We start from the raw sequence: 16343 nt of genomic DNA on the forward strand, positions 1-16343 counted from the left end.
TAATTAAGCAAGTTGCATCTACCCAGGATGTCAATAACAAGATGAAGACTTAGGGTGGAAAGCGTTCGTGGTCCACAGTTTGCTCAGGTGTATGGGAGGAGGTCCATAGGAATATTGGCTCTTCTGTTCTGCACCCCACTGAGCATGTGCCTAAGACCCCTTGGTTGTTGTTCCCTGACTTGCCTCTTACTTTTATTTCCCCTTCTTCCTTTTCTTTTGTATGTTACCTCATCTGATCCCAAACTTTGTACACCACTATGAGTGGGAGTGAGATCATAAACAGCATACTTGCTTTCTACCTGCCCATTTCTCATGTAGAAAGACCGAGTCTGGCTTGGCTTATAACCCTAATTACTTTCAAGCTCTATGCTTTATTTCTTTCAGTGACATCTGCCATGAGCTGTTGGGACACGTGCCCTTGTTTTCAGATCGTAGCTTTGCCCAGTTTTCCCAGGTAAGGAATGGATCATTTTGGCCTTTTAATTAATCATAGGATTGAGACCTGGATTGCTCAAATGAATTGAACCCATGGAGGGGCCCTTGTGTCCTGAGCAAGAGTGGAAACCAGATACAGTTTTGTGATCCCACTGGGATGGGCATATGGTCCCATGGAGGTTCTCAGTCCAGGGACCACAGCATGGGGTCGGTGAATCACTCATCCTCTGAATTACATATGTGCTGTTGAATTTGCTAATCTCACTTGTCCTACCAGGCTTAGTTTAAGAGCCTTTTCATCCATGAATGCCTGCTTGATCCCCACATGGAAGTAACTTTATCTTCTTCCAAGTTCTCCTGGCACCTGTCTTCTCCAATTTTGGGACTTGCCACTTCCTACCTTGTCAGGCAGTCATTCTTATATGCTTCAATTAAAGAAGATAATTATTTGCTGAGAGTCCAATGCCAATAGCCTAACTCACAGCTGGCAAAAACTGATGAAGTAGTTGTTTTTCTTCCTGTCCACAAAGTTTATAACTACAAATCAGAAAAGATCTCTTCCTAATGAACCTGGCACATAAAGTGCCAAATAAAGGTAAATTTTCTTCTCTGACTGACTGTTGCCCCCTTCTAGAATAAGAAAAGAACAGCACTACACTATTGTTTTAATTTAATTTTTATTTCTCATGGGGAATAATAAGCATGTTGCATCAGCCCAGGATGTCAATAACAAGATGAGGACTTGGGGTGGGACTCAACAAGATGACATTACCATCAAAGCAACAAGCTAGGCCTTGATTCATCTACCATAATAGTGAGCTTTTTACATGAAAGAAAGAATCCTAATAATTCCTTCAGGGCACTGAAAGGCTAAATCATGGTTGGGTAGCTGGGATTATGGGAAAATTTAATGATGCACCCACACATCACACCATGTCACCAACCAGCTGTATGACCTGTGTGCCTCAGTCTCCACAAATGAGAATTAATACAAAGCTTTAACTATCAATCTTCTTCCTCATAGGGAAGGTTAAAAATCTGATGGAATGAGTATAAGCAAATATTGGACCAAATATGAATTTCAGAGTAATGGGATTGTATGTGAATTTTATAAGCCATTTCCCTCAGCTAGAAGAAATAAATATTTTCATTGTTGATTAAAGAGACTACCACTTAATATCTGAAACAAACAAAAAAAGATGAATTAACTAAATGCCTACTATGTAAGGGAGAATTCCACACAATCTCTCCAAACAAAGAAAACTTGCTTTTATGTGAGGTTTGGGGAACTGTGGTGTTCAGATATTGTTGGAGTTTTACAAGTGGAGTGCTTGGGGATTGGCTGAATTTTAACTCAGAAGTGTCACCATTGGGCAGAGGCTGTTGTTGACTGGCTGACTTGACTTTCAGAAGCATGGTTCCTGCTGTCAAGATGTCACTGATTGCTTGGAACTGGGATTTGTTCCTATGGTCAAAGAATAATTAGTCTTTTTCTTAGAGAATAGGAACTTTTTATTCTCACTACCAGGAGCTATTTTGCTCAGTCAGAGGCTAAGTGACTGTCCTCCTTAAGCCATTTCCATTTGGATGGGCCCCCAGAGGAATGGACAATTATCTGAGTCAACAGATAGATGCTACTGGCCCAGTAGTGTCACATCCTTCCAACTTACACCTGGACGGTCCCAAGGCAGGGTGTCATTTTGAAAGTTCCCTGAGCACATTGTTTTCTGAACCTAAAAGGAGGACTTGCTTCCTACTAGAGTGCAAGATGGAATGGGGATGAAGCACAGGGAAGTCTTTAGACCCCTTATTTTAGGCAAGCTTTGGGCTCACAAAGCGTGGTGACCGTGAGGGGCATCTGGGCAGCTCAACTGATTGTCTGCTTTCGGCTCAGGTCATGATCCAAGGTCCTAGGATCAAACACTGCATTGGGCTCCCAGTGCTCAACGGGGAGCCTGCTTCTCCCCCTCCTTCTGCTCTTCCCACTGCTTGTGCTCTCTGTCTCTCTCTCTCTCAGATAAATAAGTAAAATCTTAAAAGAATTACTTTCTTAAACAAACAAACAAAAAGAATGGTGACCATGAAAACAGAGCACTGTTTCAATGGCTTTTGTTAGACTCTGGTATGCCTGGACAGGATGGATGGAGCAGAGATGACAGGAGGGGCAAGAGAGGAGAGCCAGGTCATCTGAATTTAATGCACTTTAACTCAGCATTTTCTCAGCATGTAATATGGGCCAGGGTTTGGCCCAGAGAGGGATACAGAGATGAAGACCATGTGGCCTCTTGCTTCAAAGTAAGCCCAATTCTTTGTCCTTCTCTGTCTATACCAATTCCTTTGATTATCTCACCTAAACTCATGGTGTTAAATGTCCTCTCTATCCTGATGACAAAAACATTTGTATCTTCAGCCCAGACTTCAGTCCCCAAACTCAAACTCATGTATCCAACCACCGACTCAATCTCTCCACTTGAATGTCTATTAGCCATCTGTGGTCATACTGTCCAAAACTGAATTCCTGATCTTCCTGTTAAAACCTTCTCCAACCATAGTCTTCTCTATGTTAGTTCATGGTAACTCCATCCTTTCAGTTGTTCAAAACAAAAGCACTTAGAGGACATGTTTTACTTCTTTCTCTCTCCAATACCTCTAACCAATCTTTCTGAAAGTTGTATGTGTTTTTCCTTCAAAATATGTGTAGAATTGGACCATTGTCCATCAACATCCACTGTTACCAAACTGTTCTCAGCCACTATTGTTTCTCACCGTGGGACTGAAGGGGCCTCCTAACTGGTCTATATGCCTCTACTCTTGATCCCCTACACCGTCTTCTCACATAGCAGCCAGAGTAAATCTTGGATGACATAAATCAGATCTTGCCGCTTCTTTGCTCAAAACCTTGCAGTGGCTCCCATTTCACTGAAAGGAAAATCCTAAACCTTAAAATAGCCAAAAAAGGTTCTATAGGACTAAACTCCAGATCCCTCTTTTTTTCCCCCTTTGAAAAAACTATTTACTTTTTTCCAAATAGTATTCCAAGTATGTGTTTTACAGACAAAGGTCACTATGGTTCAAAAACATCCCATGGCAGAAAGTATCTTTATAGACATTGGGAAATAATTTTAATAAAGGAAAAAGTTCATATTTATCTAGATGTGGCTATGTTCCATAGGAAGATTTAAGCAACCAAAGTGCAAAGACAAAATCACAGTGGCTTTTCTTGCCACACAAAATATTGATAATCTTCCCTTATAGCATACTCTTAATTGTGAATTGAGACAAGTAATAGATGGCATATGATCTTTAGAAGTAGAGCTCCAACGGATAAGGGGACAGGAGAGTCAAGCATCAGAACGAATTCAACTGAAATACCAACTGGCTTTGACCCCAACCAAACTCAAAGTCCAGCTAGAGGCCCATTAGAGATAAACAGAAATTGTAGTATCACTTTTACATGGTTGTGCCACTTAACACTATTAAACCCAATCTATCTGGATCAAAGCTAAGCACACCCCCACCGCTAGTTCGGTCCTCGTCCTATCCCATGTTTATGAAGGCTCTACATTATAGCTTAGTTCATCTTGGGGGAAGAAGACCTTCCAAGTTCTCAGAAGAAGCCATCTTAAATCTCTGTCTGAACCTTCTTTTACCCTGCCCTCCCATCTCCCACCCTGAGGCAGGTCAGTCTCACCAAAGAGGTATGGCTTCTGTCATCATCTCATGGAAATTAGTTCTGAATAACACTAGAGAAAGATCTGTGGGAGCAGCATTTGGCTTTAAGACAAAGGAATGCGCCTACTCCAGCCCCTCCCAAATCAGAATGAATTCCATATTCTCCCTTCTACTGCTATAAAGATCTCCCATCTAAAAGCTCCCCCTCTTTCTCCTCAGGTCCCTCTTTGATAGAACCTGCCACTCTCCCCACTCTTATTCTGTTCTACCCTTACTGGTCCCTTCCTGTTATTTGAACTTACTGACATTTCTCCTACTTAGAGAGCTGTTTTACTGGCTGTACATGTGATCTGTATGATGCTCTTCCCTCAGGTGTCAGTAGAGCCAACAACCTTGCTTCCATCAACTCTTTGGTCAAATATCATCTTCTCGATGATACTTGCTCTGAAATCTTTTTCAAATTTCAGTCCCTCCTCCCCCATTCTCCTGGCACTCCCACTCCCCCTGTCCCTTTCTTCTTTTGTTTCTTCTTTCCAAACAACTTATTTCTCCTAATATACCTAATATGCTTATTATTTATTGTCTGCCTCCCCCCACTTAAATGTAAACACCATGAGTGAGGTCCAGGATCTTTATTGACTTTGTACACTGCCAACTACATAAAAGGCATTCAATAAGCATTTTGGAATGAATCAATGTACATAGTAGGGAAGGAAAATATGTTCATTTGTATATATACACTCTGTCTGATACAAGGCAGGCTGGAGAAAATTTGTAAAAAGGACAAAGACAAAGAGACCACTAGGGGAATTCTATAATTGGAGCTGTAATGAGAAGTGGTCCATAGCATTTCATACTCTCCAGCTAGTATTTATCTGGAAGTATGTATGGCAAGCATTTGTCAGCATTTCTCCTGTGGTGTCTTCAAGATACATGATTAAGGCACTCATCTTGTATTCCAGGAATGTTCCTCTTGAGCTTTGGGAAAATAATCACTGAGCTGGAATCAAGGAATGGAGTTTTATTTATTTTTTTTTATTGGAGTTCAATTTGCCAACATATAGCATAATACCCAGTGCTCATCCCATCAAGTGCCCCCCTCAGTGCCCGTCACCCAGTCACCCCCACCCCCGCCCACCTCCCCTTCCACTACTCCTAATTCGTTCCCCAGAGTTAGGAGTCTTTCATGTTCTGTCTCCCTTTCTGATATTTCCCACTCATTTTTTCTCCTTTCCCCTTTATTCCCTTCTACTATTTTTTTATATTCCCCAAATGAATGAGACCATATAACGTTTGTCCTTCTCCAATTGACTTATTTCACTCAGCATAATACCTTCCAGTTCCATCCACATCGAAGCAAATGGTGGGTATTTGTCGTTTCTAATGGCTGAACAATATTCCATTGTATACATAGACCATATCTTCTTTATCCATTCATCTTTCGATGGAGACCGAGGCAAGGAATGGAGTTTTAGACACAACCTACTGTGTGACCTTCAGTGGGTCACCTCCCTTCTCTGTGCCTCAGTTTTCTTATTTGTAAATACAAAAAAAAAATACAAGTGATGAAGTAAGGTTTTCTGCTCTGGAGATCTATAATTCTATGATGTGTGGCTAGGGAAGACTTAACAGAACAATCAGGGTCTCTCTGGGCCCTTCTGAAGACATCTAGTTACTCATCCCCTTCCTATGGTCAAGCAGAAGGTTGGAGCTGAGGGTGAAGTTTGAAGTTAGGAAGACCCAGCCATGCCAATGACTCTGTTTCTCTACAATTACAGGAAATTGGCCTTGCTTCTCTTGGTGCACCTGATGAGTATATTGAGAAACTCGCCACAGTAAGTCCTTTCTGCCCCTGGCGGATAGTGAGAATGCAATAGGCTATAGCACTCAGGTTTTCACAGCCTTGATCCTCCCTCTGAAAGCCAGGTCACTGGGGGGAAAATATCAGAATGTGCTGACTTACATTTACACAAGTGAAATGTATATAATTTCCTTAATGTTCTGAGTTTGAAATCAACTGCATGCAAAGTTTACATGTAATTTAAAAAGTAAGTTCAACACCAATAGGCTGTAATGATAGCCCTAGAGAACCTTTGGGCATAAAGTGTGTGTGGTGTGGGGTGTGGGGGTGTGGATTCATGGCTGTGAAGAGGAAATATTTACTCTCTATCTTTGTGCTGGAGCCAGCGTTGGGAATCTTTCCTTTATTAGACGGGTAGAAATGGAGGTGGCTTTCCTCATCTTATCAAACACTTCCTTCTCCCCAGTGAATATGATGACTCTCATCCAGTGAAGCATGGAATCAGCTACTCTGCACAGGAGGGGGTTTTCTTCCTACAGACTCTCTTCCAACTTGAGTTCGTCCCTCCCCAGCATCTGAGCCATGTTTCCCATAATTTGCTCAGCCTAGAAGATGAAAATTAAAGCTTTGTAAGGGAACTAGGGAACACAAATGAATACAAATTTAAATTTATCATTAATATGTGTCAGTTTAGAAGTTTATGAATTCGGTTTATCAGAAGGGCAAAAACTCCCAGAAGTTTCTCTCTCACTGACCAGCGCTCTGATATCCTGAGCAAGTGACTTCTGCTTCCTCATCTTTAAAAATGATTACATTAGTTTATGTTCTGGAAAAAGTATATCATAAGATTCTGAAGAGTTAAGTGTGTGTGTGAACATGAATTTTTAAATATCAGATTCCATGTGAGAAGCAGCTTTTAAAGAAGTTGAGAAGCTTAATATAAACGCTCACTTGTAGGAAGAAAATAAACTCAAAACTCATAGCATCATGTCACCTGCTGTGACAATGATAAGAGTAGTCATTGCCAACCTAACTTCTCAAAAAATTATCCAAAAAAATTTTTTTCCTATTGATCCACTGGGTTGGGAACAGTTCTAGGTTCTTGCTCTTTGATCTGCTGTGTAACTGGGTGCATGTTGCTTGACCTCTCTGGGCTGAAAACACATCATCTGTATGTGAGGTCAGGCTGACTAAGCTGAGAGGTTTCTCAGATTTAACATTATCTAGTGCAATAAACAGACTTAGCTAGTAACCCATCTCTAATTCTCCGAAACTATAACTGTCTCCAGCAGCTAATTGACACCAAAGTTTCTCTTGGCCCTGGTCAGTAGGATTATGCCTGGATTACAGAATCATCTTCCCCAGGCCAGGCATCTAGGATATGTTGCCCTGGGAGCTGTTTAAAGAAAAGGACTTGGCTATTCGAGGAGGATAAGTGCAGTTGTTGGCAGTACATCAGAAACCCCCCAAGTTTTAGCATGGATGGCAGGATGCCCTCAATGATTTTATCACTAGGTAGTGATCTCCTACCTCCCATGACTGAATTTTATGGGATTGCACAGTAAGTCTGACCAACTAAAGGGGACATCTCATTTTAGTTAATGCCACAGAGAAGAAAGCAAAAGGAGTTGAGGAGTTCCTGTCATATAGGGTTACCCATTGGGATATCTTCTTGAGGAGTTCTCGATACTTCTTCTCTGCTTCGTATCACATCTTACATTCAGCCAACTCTGGATTCAACCAGTGACTGGGCAGAGTAAGACATAGGACATGGAGAAGTGACCCCAGGTCATGGTGATTCAGAGAACAGAGCTGGGTAGTGCCTGTCCTTAGCCTTGAGGCATCTGCTACCCTTCCCTTCCTTGGAGTGTGCTCTCAACTTCACTTTCCATTCCAGATTTACTGGTTTACTGTGGAATTTGGCCTCTGCAAACAAGGAGACTCCATAAAAGCATATGGTGCTGGACTCCTATCATCTTTTGGTGAATTACAGGTATGACCCCATTTATACCCATTTTGAGATTCAACCCAGGGGTTAATCCTCAAGTGATTGGTATCTTAGCAGCTATGATTTGTTCATGACTTTGGGTGTTAGATGTAGAAATTGAGCTGCAAGTCTATGGGTCTACAAAGCAGAAGGGCTTCCTGACCCCCAAAAGGCTGAGCTCTGCATACAGATGTATGCAAATACATATGGTTGGCCCTCACATCTCTACTGATCACCTCACATGAAAATGGCTAGAGGGATTTACTCCCTTCTATCTGGACTGGAGACTTTAGATGGGCCATGAAGGGTAGGATCTAGTATAGGGAAATTTAGTTTACTGAATTTGGGTTGGGATGTGGAAAGAATCGGGACAAGATGGAAGAAGGTATACAAATAGCCTATGGAGAGGTAGCAGAAACACTTGACCCTGATTTAACTGTGAAAACTTTGCACTTGCTGCCCTGCAGTACTGCTTGTCTGACAAGCCAAAGCTTCTCCCCCTGGAGCTGGAGAAGACAGCCATCCAGGAGTACACTGTCACAGAGTTCCAGCCCCTGTATTACGTGGCTGAGAGTTTTAATGATGCAAAGGAGAAAGTAAGGTGAGGTGGTGACCAAGATGGGGTCAGAAACTCTTGGGTCCTCTGGATCTGGCCTCATGCTTCTGTGAGTGGTTGTCCAGGAGAGTGGACTCCAATGCTTATAGCAATGGTGTGCAGCAGGCAGAGCTTCCCAACCCCTGTCCCTTTCCATTCTCTGTTTGGGAGGGGTTCTTTAATAGGACCCCATATCACAGATTATTGTCTGAACATATTGACCCCTGCAGACAACCCTGCCACTGGATCTATGCTTTAGTCCAGCTGCCAAGTCCAGGCACTGAACTCTCCTGTGTACACAGTAGCCACAGAAGGCCCCCAACAACTCATTCCTAGGAATCTTCTAACCTGGGGGAATCCTTAGTTCTCTTTATTCTCCTGCATCATTCACCATGCCAACTCCTTCAAATATTCACCCCCATGTAACCTTCTCTGTGTGTCTTTCTCTAACCAATTTGTTTAAAACCCCTACCCAGTCCCACCCCATACTCCTTACCCACTTCTGCAATTTATTTTTCTCCTTAGTACCTGCTAATGCTGAATATAGTATATGACTTAAGCTCCATTTGTGTAGGAATTTTTGTCTTTTCTCTTTTCCTGTTTTTTTCCCAGGCTGTTTTTTGCCCAATATATAGTGAGCATGCAATAAGCAATAGGCAAATCATCAATCTCAGAGGCAATTCAACAAAAGGCTTATGGAGATGGAAAGGTAGCAGGACTCCCATTCTCCCCTCTGAGCTGAGAGGGCTCAGCATATATACATATATATGTTTCTGCAACCCCATGAACCCCATTTCATATATATATTTCATATATATACATATATGTTTATATGTTTATAAACATTATGTACATTTATATATGTATGTTTCTGCAACCCCATGAAGTTGGGTGTGCCAGCTTCCACTGCACTGTGCTTTGGTGATGGAGTGTAAAAGCTGGCCCACAGGTCCACATGGTTGGGCCTACGATGACTCTCTCGTATCTCTCCAGGGCCTTCAAGTTCTCTTAGTTACTTATTTCTAGTTAATTCCTGAATATCCACCCCTTACTGGGAGCCTAACCTTCCTCTAATCCTAATGATCCCTCCCTGCCATTCCTGGGACCCTTTTATGGTTATAGGTTTCAATGGATTTTTCCATTACCCCATCTGGGTAATAATAAGAAGGAGGAAGAGGAGAAGCAAGTTAAATATCCAACACCTAGTTATGCACCAAGCATTGTTCTAAATGCTTTTCATGTACTGATTCATTTAATCTTCAGATAAGACTATGAAGTTTGCAGGTGGGGTGCAGAAGTGTAGAAGGGATAGGAGACTCACCCAGGGTCATACAGCTAGTAAGTGGTTGAACCAGGGTTTAGATCAAGGCAGTGGGGCTTAGAGCCAGAACCCATAACCACTCAAATGGGCCCTCCTGATGATAACTTTCTAACCTGAGAAGAGATCAGTCCCAGAACATCAGGGAAGAGCTTGCAGAACCTGGACTTTTGGGCCTTTGAAATCCCACCTGCTATGTCAGTGCCCACAGCCCAGAGGAGACACCCACAAAAACTCCATCCTACTGAGAGTGACTCACAGAGTCAAAGGGAATGCTGGAAAACAGGGTTCAGAAAAGGAAGTGATTCTCTCAGAATCTCCCACCTAAGAGAAACCAGCTTCAGCTATTTTCAGTTTCAAGATTCAAGTTCTAAGCATAAAGAAACAATGCTGGGTGTGGTCACGTGCCCACTGCCTGGCTAGAGGAAGGGTGGGCCCTGAGACAGACTGCCTAGCCAAAGCACTTCTAGTGGCATAGATGCAGATTGCCTGAAACAAAGATGAGGTGAACTATGGGAATAAGAGCGAAGAAGTGCAGAGTGGGCCAAATCACAGACATGCATTATATGCTTCATGTCACCAGCAGGGCTGAGGAAGCTCTTATCAGAGGAGGAGAGTTGGAGAGACATAGTTAATCATTTGTTCTTCATGAATCCCTAGTAACTAGTGAAAGAGAGCAGCTAACACTCATGTAGCACGTACTCTATACTATAATAGCACTTGCTACGACCATCTCAGGTAGTACTGCTCTTGCTCCAGTTTTATAGAGGAAGGACACTGAGGTGCAGCCTGCAAGGGCTGTCATTGGCAGAGGTGAGTTTGAGCCCAGAGCCTGGCTCTGGAACTTGGGTTTCCAGCCACTATGATCCACCACTCTTGCCAAACTTGGGGAGCCCACTATTTTCCCTTAGAATTATCTTCTCAGTATGGCAGCTTCAACACTCAGCAGAAGCCAACTTAGAAATATCATTTGTGATGTTCTTGCAGTGGGGCTATGTGGGGACATCTTATTAATTACATTGCTTGATGTCCCTCATAAGGCTCTCCTGGTACATTCCTCCCAGACCCAGAAATGCATCAAGAAGGCAAAGAAGTGAAGAGCACAGACCAGAGTCAGACTACCTGAGTCTCTTCTCAGCTGCACGATTTATTGCCAGTATGACCTTGGTAGTCATTGAACCTCCCCAAACCTCAGTTTTCTCATCAGTAAAATAGATATAGTAGTAGTATCTTCCTTCTAAGGGTTTTATGAAGATTAAATCGGGGATGATAGTTGTAAAGAACATAGAACAATTAGGACTTCACATAGCATTTAGTACAGAAGAGGCACGCAGATCATGTTAAATTGCATTAATAACATAGTGTTTTCTTCCATTCTTGAGAGCTGTGTTTCCCTCCTTGGATTGATTTCCGAGCCTCTCATAGCTTACTTATTTCTATAGCATTCTTTGGATAGATTTATTTGTTCTTTTGATTTTCTTTAATGGTAAGAATTTTGGCCTTAATGTATTCTGTGCTTTTATTATAAGCTTTCTCTGCCCTTTTGGAGATTGGTAACTAAATAAGCATGTGCCTATGTGTGTTTGTATATACACTGAGACACATATGCAGCACACAGAGGCTGCCCAAGGGGATCTCACTAGAACTCCATTTCACCTTTCAGCCTGGTTTCTAAAGCCCCTGTTCTAGTGAGATTTAAGTAAAATGCCACTGAGAAATCTTTTAGGATTTTTTTCACTGAATTGTGCCCTTTACTGAGCTCTGTGGATTTGGTTTCAGGAATTTTGCTGCTACCATCCCACGGCCTTTCTCAGTTCGTTATGACCCATACACTCAAAGAATTGAGGTCTTGGACAATACGCAGCAACTTAAAATTTTGGCCGACTCCATCAACAGTAAGTAACTTACACCCCAGGAGGCCACTCTCTTTACCAGAAATAAAGTTGTATTTCCTAACCCTCACCATAGGAACAATAAGAAATTAATCATAAATTTCACCATAAGAAATTCATTAAATATTGAATGAGGGAGAAAAGCATCTCCAGGTAAGCCATTTGTTTGTCAAGGGAGGAAAACCTTGGGATAAAGGCCAGAATTACTTTAAGTATCTTTTCTTCTTTAACTTTCCTAGATTCCACCCTATGTCCTACCACCGTATCAACCTTCCACTCTGGCAGGTCACTACCATGTTCCTCTTTCTCCTTTGCCTCCACTGTGTTTCCTCTAAGCATACAATGGGTATTGCTGTGCCTGGATTTTCAGCCCTTATAAGGCAGGTTCTAGCTATTTTATTGGCCATCTATTAGCTCATCCATGGGCCTTCCACTCTTCCAGGACAATGAGGATAGTATAATAGTTGCTCATAAAAAACAACAGTGTTAAATTGTTCTTCTTTGGATTCTCCTTCTAGTACTTCAAACTCCCCTCCAGCAACACTGACCAGCTTTTACTTCCCATACTGCCTCCTGGCTTCTGGCCTTTGTTCATGTAGTTCTTTATGTTTATTTATTTATTCATTCATTTTTATTTAAATTCAATTAGCCAACAAATTCTTTATGTTTAAAATACTCTCATCCCTATTCTTGTTTAGATGTCCCCAATTCCAGTTCAACTTTTAAGTCTTTTGTAGGTATCTCTTCTGTAAGAAGACTAGTTTGGGTGTCCCTCCTCTGTCTTGGCAATCTCACAGATCCCTCACTCAGAGCACATATCACTATATTGTTTTATAATTATGTATTTGTCTGACTCTCCAACAAGACCTGAGTAGAAGACTAGGTTGGGTTCACTGTCAAATCTCTGGTAACTAGCCCTAGTCCTAAAAAAGTATATTAGGTCCTCAAGCATTATTAAATGGATGAATGAAACCACTGAGGGAACGAGCAGCCTAAAGGGAGGAATTCTAGGCCAAGTGGAGTTTCCTACCTTATGTAACACTAACAAAGGCCAAAAAAAGGCAGATGGGCTTGAAGTATCCCTCTAGGACCCCACTGATGTTTCCTGTGGCCACTTCCAGTAGTAGTAGAACCATCCCTGGCCATTGTAGTCATTCCCTATTAGGTATAGCCCCATGTGATCAGACAGTTTGAAGAAGTCCAAGGCTTATTCATCACCACCTCATAGACCCCATTTTGGACTCTCAGCTGGAATAGATATGTTCACCTGAGGAGGCCAGCCAACTGCTCTAGGGGCTGGAATGTAAGATAGAGGGGTCAGTCCATAGCTGCTTTGTCTCTCTTTCTTATTTGCCCTGAAAAGTTAAAAGTAACTCCAAAGGCTATTGTTTCTTAGAGAACTTTCAAATCATAGAATGGCACATTTAGGAATTAAAGGGTCCTTAGTGACCATATGTAAGACCCCATTGCCTTTCTATACTTCTGTTCCCTCAGGATCTAGGAGAAAGCAAGGCCTGTCCATCTCAGGGCCCCTTACACTTCTTTGAAGTGTCTTTATTCCTGTGGCCTGTTGGCATGTGAATATGGCATGAATAGGAGCAGCTCCATCTTAGTCCAGTAGTCTAGCAATCTAGGCTGAGTTATCTATGGAGATCATGCATTCTCAAACCTAGTATACATCAGAATCAGTTGGAGAGCTAGTTAAAAATAAACAGTGCTGATTCATAGTCTCAGATTAAATTTACTAAATTGTGGTAATTTGTGTGAGTTTGTATTTGTAATAAGGCCCTAGGTGCTTCTGACACAGGAGGTTCATATGAACACACTTTCATGTTTCATGGCTTAGGTCCTTGTAAGTACCTATAGATGGTACTGTAAAAGAAAAACAGAGAAAACAGTTAACTCTTTCCAGGAAAGAAGGAGCTAATTACATTAAAGTTTGTAAATCCCTATGCTGTAACTGCCCAAATCCTGTCACCATAACTAATTTGTAAGCTCCTTGAAGGTTGGGGTGGTACTCCGCGTATTCTTATATCCCACTGATTCCCTAATGTGTTACACATTGTAGAAATTTAAAGCATGTTTTATCATGATGTGAGTGGCCCATTGTTTTTTTCTTTGTAGGTGAAGTTGGAATCCTTTGTAGTGCCCTCCAGAAAATAAAGTGAAATCCATGGACAAAACCTGTCAACTGAGAATCTGTTCATGGAAATCCAACTACTTTCATTTCATCTGAAAAAGTTTGAAAAGCAAACCTTAATTTGAATTGACAGCCTTTAATCCTTTTTGGAACAAGATGGAGGATGAACAAATCAAAATAACTTGAAATGACAGCATATTAATACATACCCCAAAGCATAATCTTTTGGGGTCATTTTTTGATTTAAAGATGATAATCCTATACTCTCAATTCAGTTAAAATCAATAATCTGTCACATTTCATCAAAGTTAATTAAAATTGGGACCTGATTTGCTTAAGTTTCATATATGCTTTTGTTACTTGCCATAGAAAATTCCTGAAGGAATATATATCACTCAATGTAAAACACAAGCCTGTCATTAGAATTGAATTTGTTGATTTAATGTAAATCTTAACCTACAAAAGTCATTTTCTATTTCAGTAAACTATGATTCTAGTTATTGCTGTGCCTTACCCATGTAGATTTCCTTTAATTCATGAGCCCATTAAAATAGTTATAAAAATCGAAGTTCATAGCATAATATGAAAACATTTCTGTATAGTTTATTGGACTTATAGATACTGTTGTAGAAGGTAATAGAACTCCTCACCTGACTCTCACAACTTTCAATATCATTTTCCAATTAATTGTTATCTGGTTTGGAGATATTTTGCAGACATGTGTGATGCAACAGATGCTAACCAAAAGCTTAGCTGAGAGATATTCCATTATACTCATTGAAATAATAAGGAAATACATTATTAAAAAGCAAATCCTCAAACAAAAGTGAGAATTTTAGTTATGTTTAAAAAAAAAGACTAGTGGTTAGAAAATTTTGCAGTTTCAAATGTTTCTTAGAAGGAAATATTCATCTCCATTGCCTGAGAAATACTTTAACTGGATAATCTTGTGACATGAAAAAATGATCAGCCTCAGATTTTCAATCCATTACAGGTCACCGTGATAACCTAAGTTATGTCTGGATGGTCAACAGACTGATTTCTGTCGGCATATGTTTTACTGAGAAACAGCAGGGAGAATAGTAGCATCTTTAAAGCTATGCTGAAATTTCCATGCCACTTTAACACTTTATTTTGGAAATAGTTAAATCGTAAAGGATTTGCATAGTATTTCTTCACATGTGATTCTCAGACCAGCTATATCATCATCAACAATAAATCCTGGGCACATCCCAGTTCTATCCAACTAGAATATCTGGGGATGGAGCACTAAGATCTGAATTTTTAAGTATCCCAGGTGGTTTTTTTTTTTAAATTATGGCCAGCCAAGTCCATTTGGTACATTACATTTGAGAAAACTTGACTTCTTGTGGCCAGTTTTGCCAATTGCTGATTATGTTGCCTTGCAAAATTTACTTTGGATCTCGGTTTTACTTGAGCAATGAAGGAGTTTAACTGGATAAATCAAGTTTTCTTATAGTCTTGGAATACAATTCAAATGCTGACATATGTCTTTAAACAGATGTCCCTGATCCACTAACAGTGGGTAATAACACCAGCCCAAATATCCTACCTGGGTGGAAAGAGCAATTTAGTCTGATGTATCTGAGATCGCATTGTTTGAAGTTGGGTTTTCACCCCTGTGTTTATTTCTTCATGCCTCTGTAGAATCCATTGACAAAGGTTTATTCTAGAAATGGTAATGTTCTTTTTTCTGGTTTCTTTAGACCCCAAACACTCTGCAAAGGGATTATTTTGATAAATATCTCTGTACAATAAACATATATCAGAGAACCTCTTGATTTTGGAACTAAAATATTTTATAGTATTTTAGACTAGATATCTTATTTTGTAGTGATTTTTAGTCTTACTGAAAATAATTTAATGTGTTTTAAGATAAAGCTTAGGTTTAGTTTGCAATTTTGCGGAAAGAATTACATACTGAATAGAAGATAGTCTTTGATTTTTTTAGTAATGTGTTACCTAGTACTTAGCTCTTTTTATCTGGATATATAAACCCAACCAACAGCAAAGGATTCAATATATTTTCATGTGTCAGTATTATCATCTGTTTAATATTTAGTAAATGAGTTCTTTTTAAAGAAACAATAGTAATGCTTTACTGGTAGTCATCCTATTGTGTCCAAAAAGGAGAAATACATGTAAGAACATTCAAATTTTTAGTACTAGTGTTCAATAAGTTTCTAAAAGGATGAATTTAAATTTCAGTTCTAGGTTCCTAAGTTATATGACTTAACTGTGTATCAAAAAATCTACACTAAAATGTCAACTTCATAATATCATGAATCTTGCCTGTCTTCATCTCTAAAAGCCTTAGCATGTATTACATAGTAGGTGCTTAATAATCTTTAAAAAAATTTCTGAGTGAGGCAAATCATAGATGGTGTAGTGAAGATTATCTCACAAATAGGCTATTTTGCAAGAAAAAGTTGAGAAATAACTAAATTTGCAATTTTTCCCTTTTAAATGCTGTAGAACATTT

The 16343-nt window shown here is 40.3% G+C and overlaps 1 protein-coding gene across 1 annotated transcript in view; it reads left to right on the forward strand.

Annotated features, from left to right (window-relative positions):
• The window catches only part of PAH (phenylalanine hydroxylase), a 73807-nt gene extending 58151 nt beyond the window's left edge, over nucleotides 1-15656 (forward strand). The window contains exons 8-13 of the mRNA XM_055336510.1: nucleotides 385-454; nucleotides 5886-5942; nucleotides 7806-7901; nucleotides 8363-8496; nucleotides 11588-11703; nucleotides 13825-15656. Of these exons, the coding sequence (XP_055192485.1) occupies nucleotides 385-454; nucleotides 5886-5942; nucleotides 7806-7901; nucleotides 8363-8496; nucleotides 11588-11703; nucleotides 13825-13868 (517 nt within the window). The 3' untranslated portion in view covers nucleotides 13869-15656. The remainder of the gene's footprint in view (nucleotides 1-384; nucleotides 455-5885; nucleotides 5943-7805; nucleotides 7902-8362; nucleotides 8497-11587; nucleotides 11704-13824) is intronic.
• Nucleotides 15657-16343: the final 687 nt, after the last annotated feature.

Source organism: Nyctereutes procyonoides, unplaced genomic scaffold, assembly GCF_905146905.1.
Source record: "Nyctereutes procyonoides isolate TBG_1078 unplaced genomic scaffold, NYPRO_anot_genome, whole genome shotgun sequence".
NCBI lineage: Eukaryota > Metazoa > Chordata > Mammalia > Carnivora > Canidae > Nyctereutes > Nyctereutes procyonoides.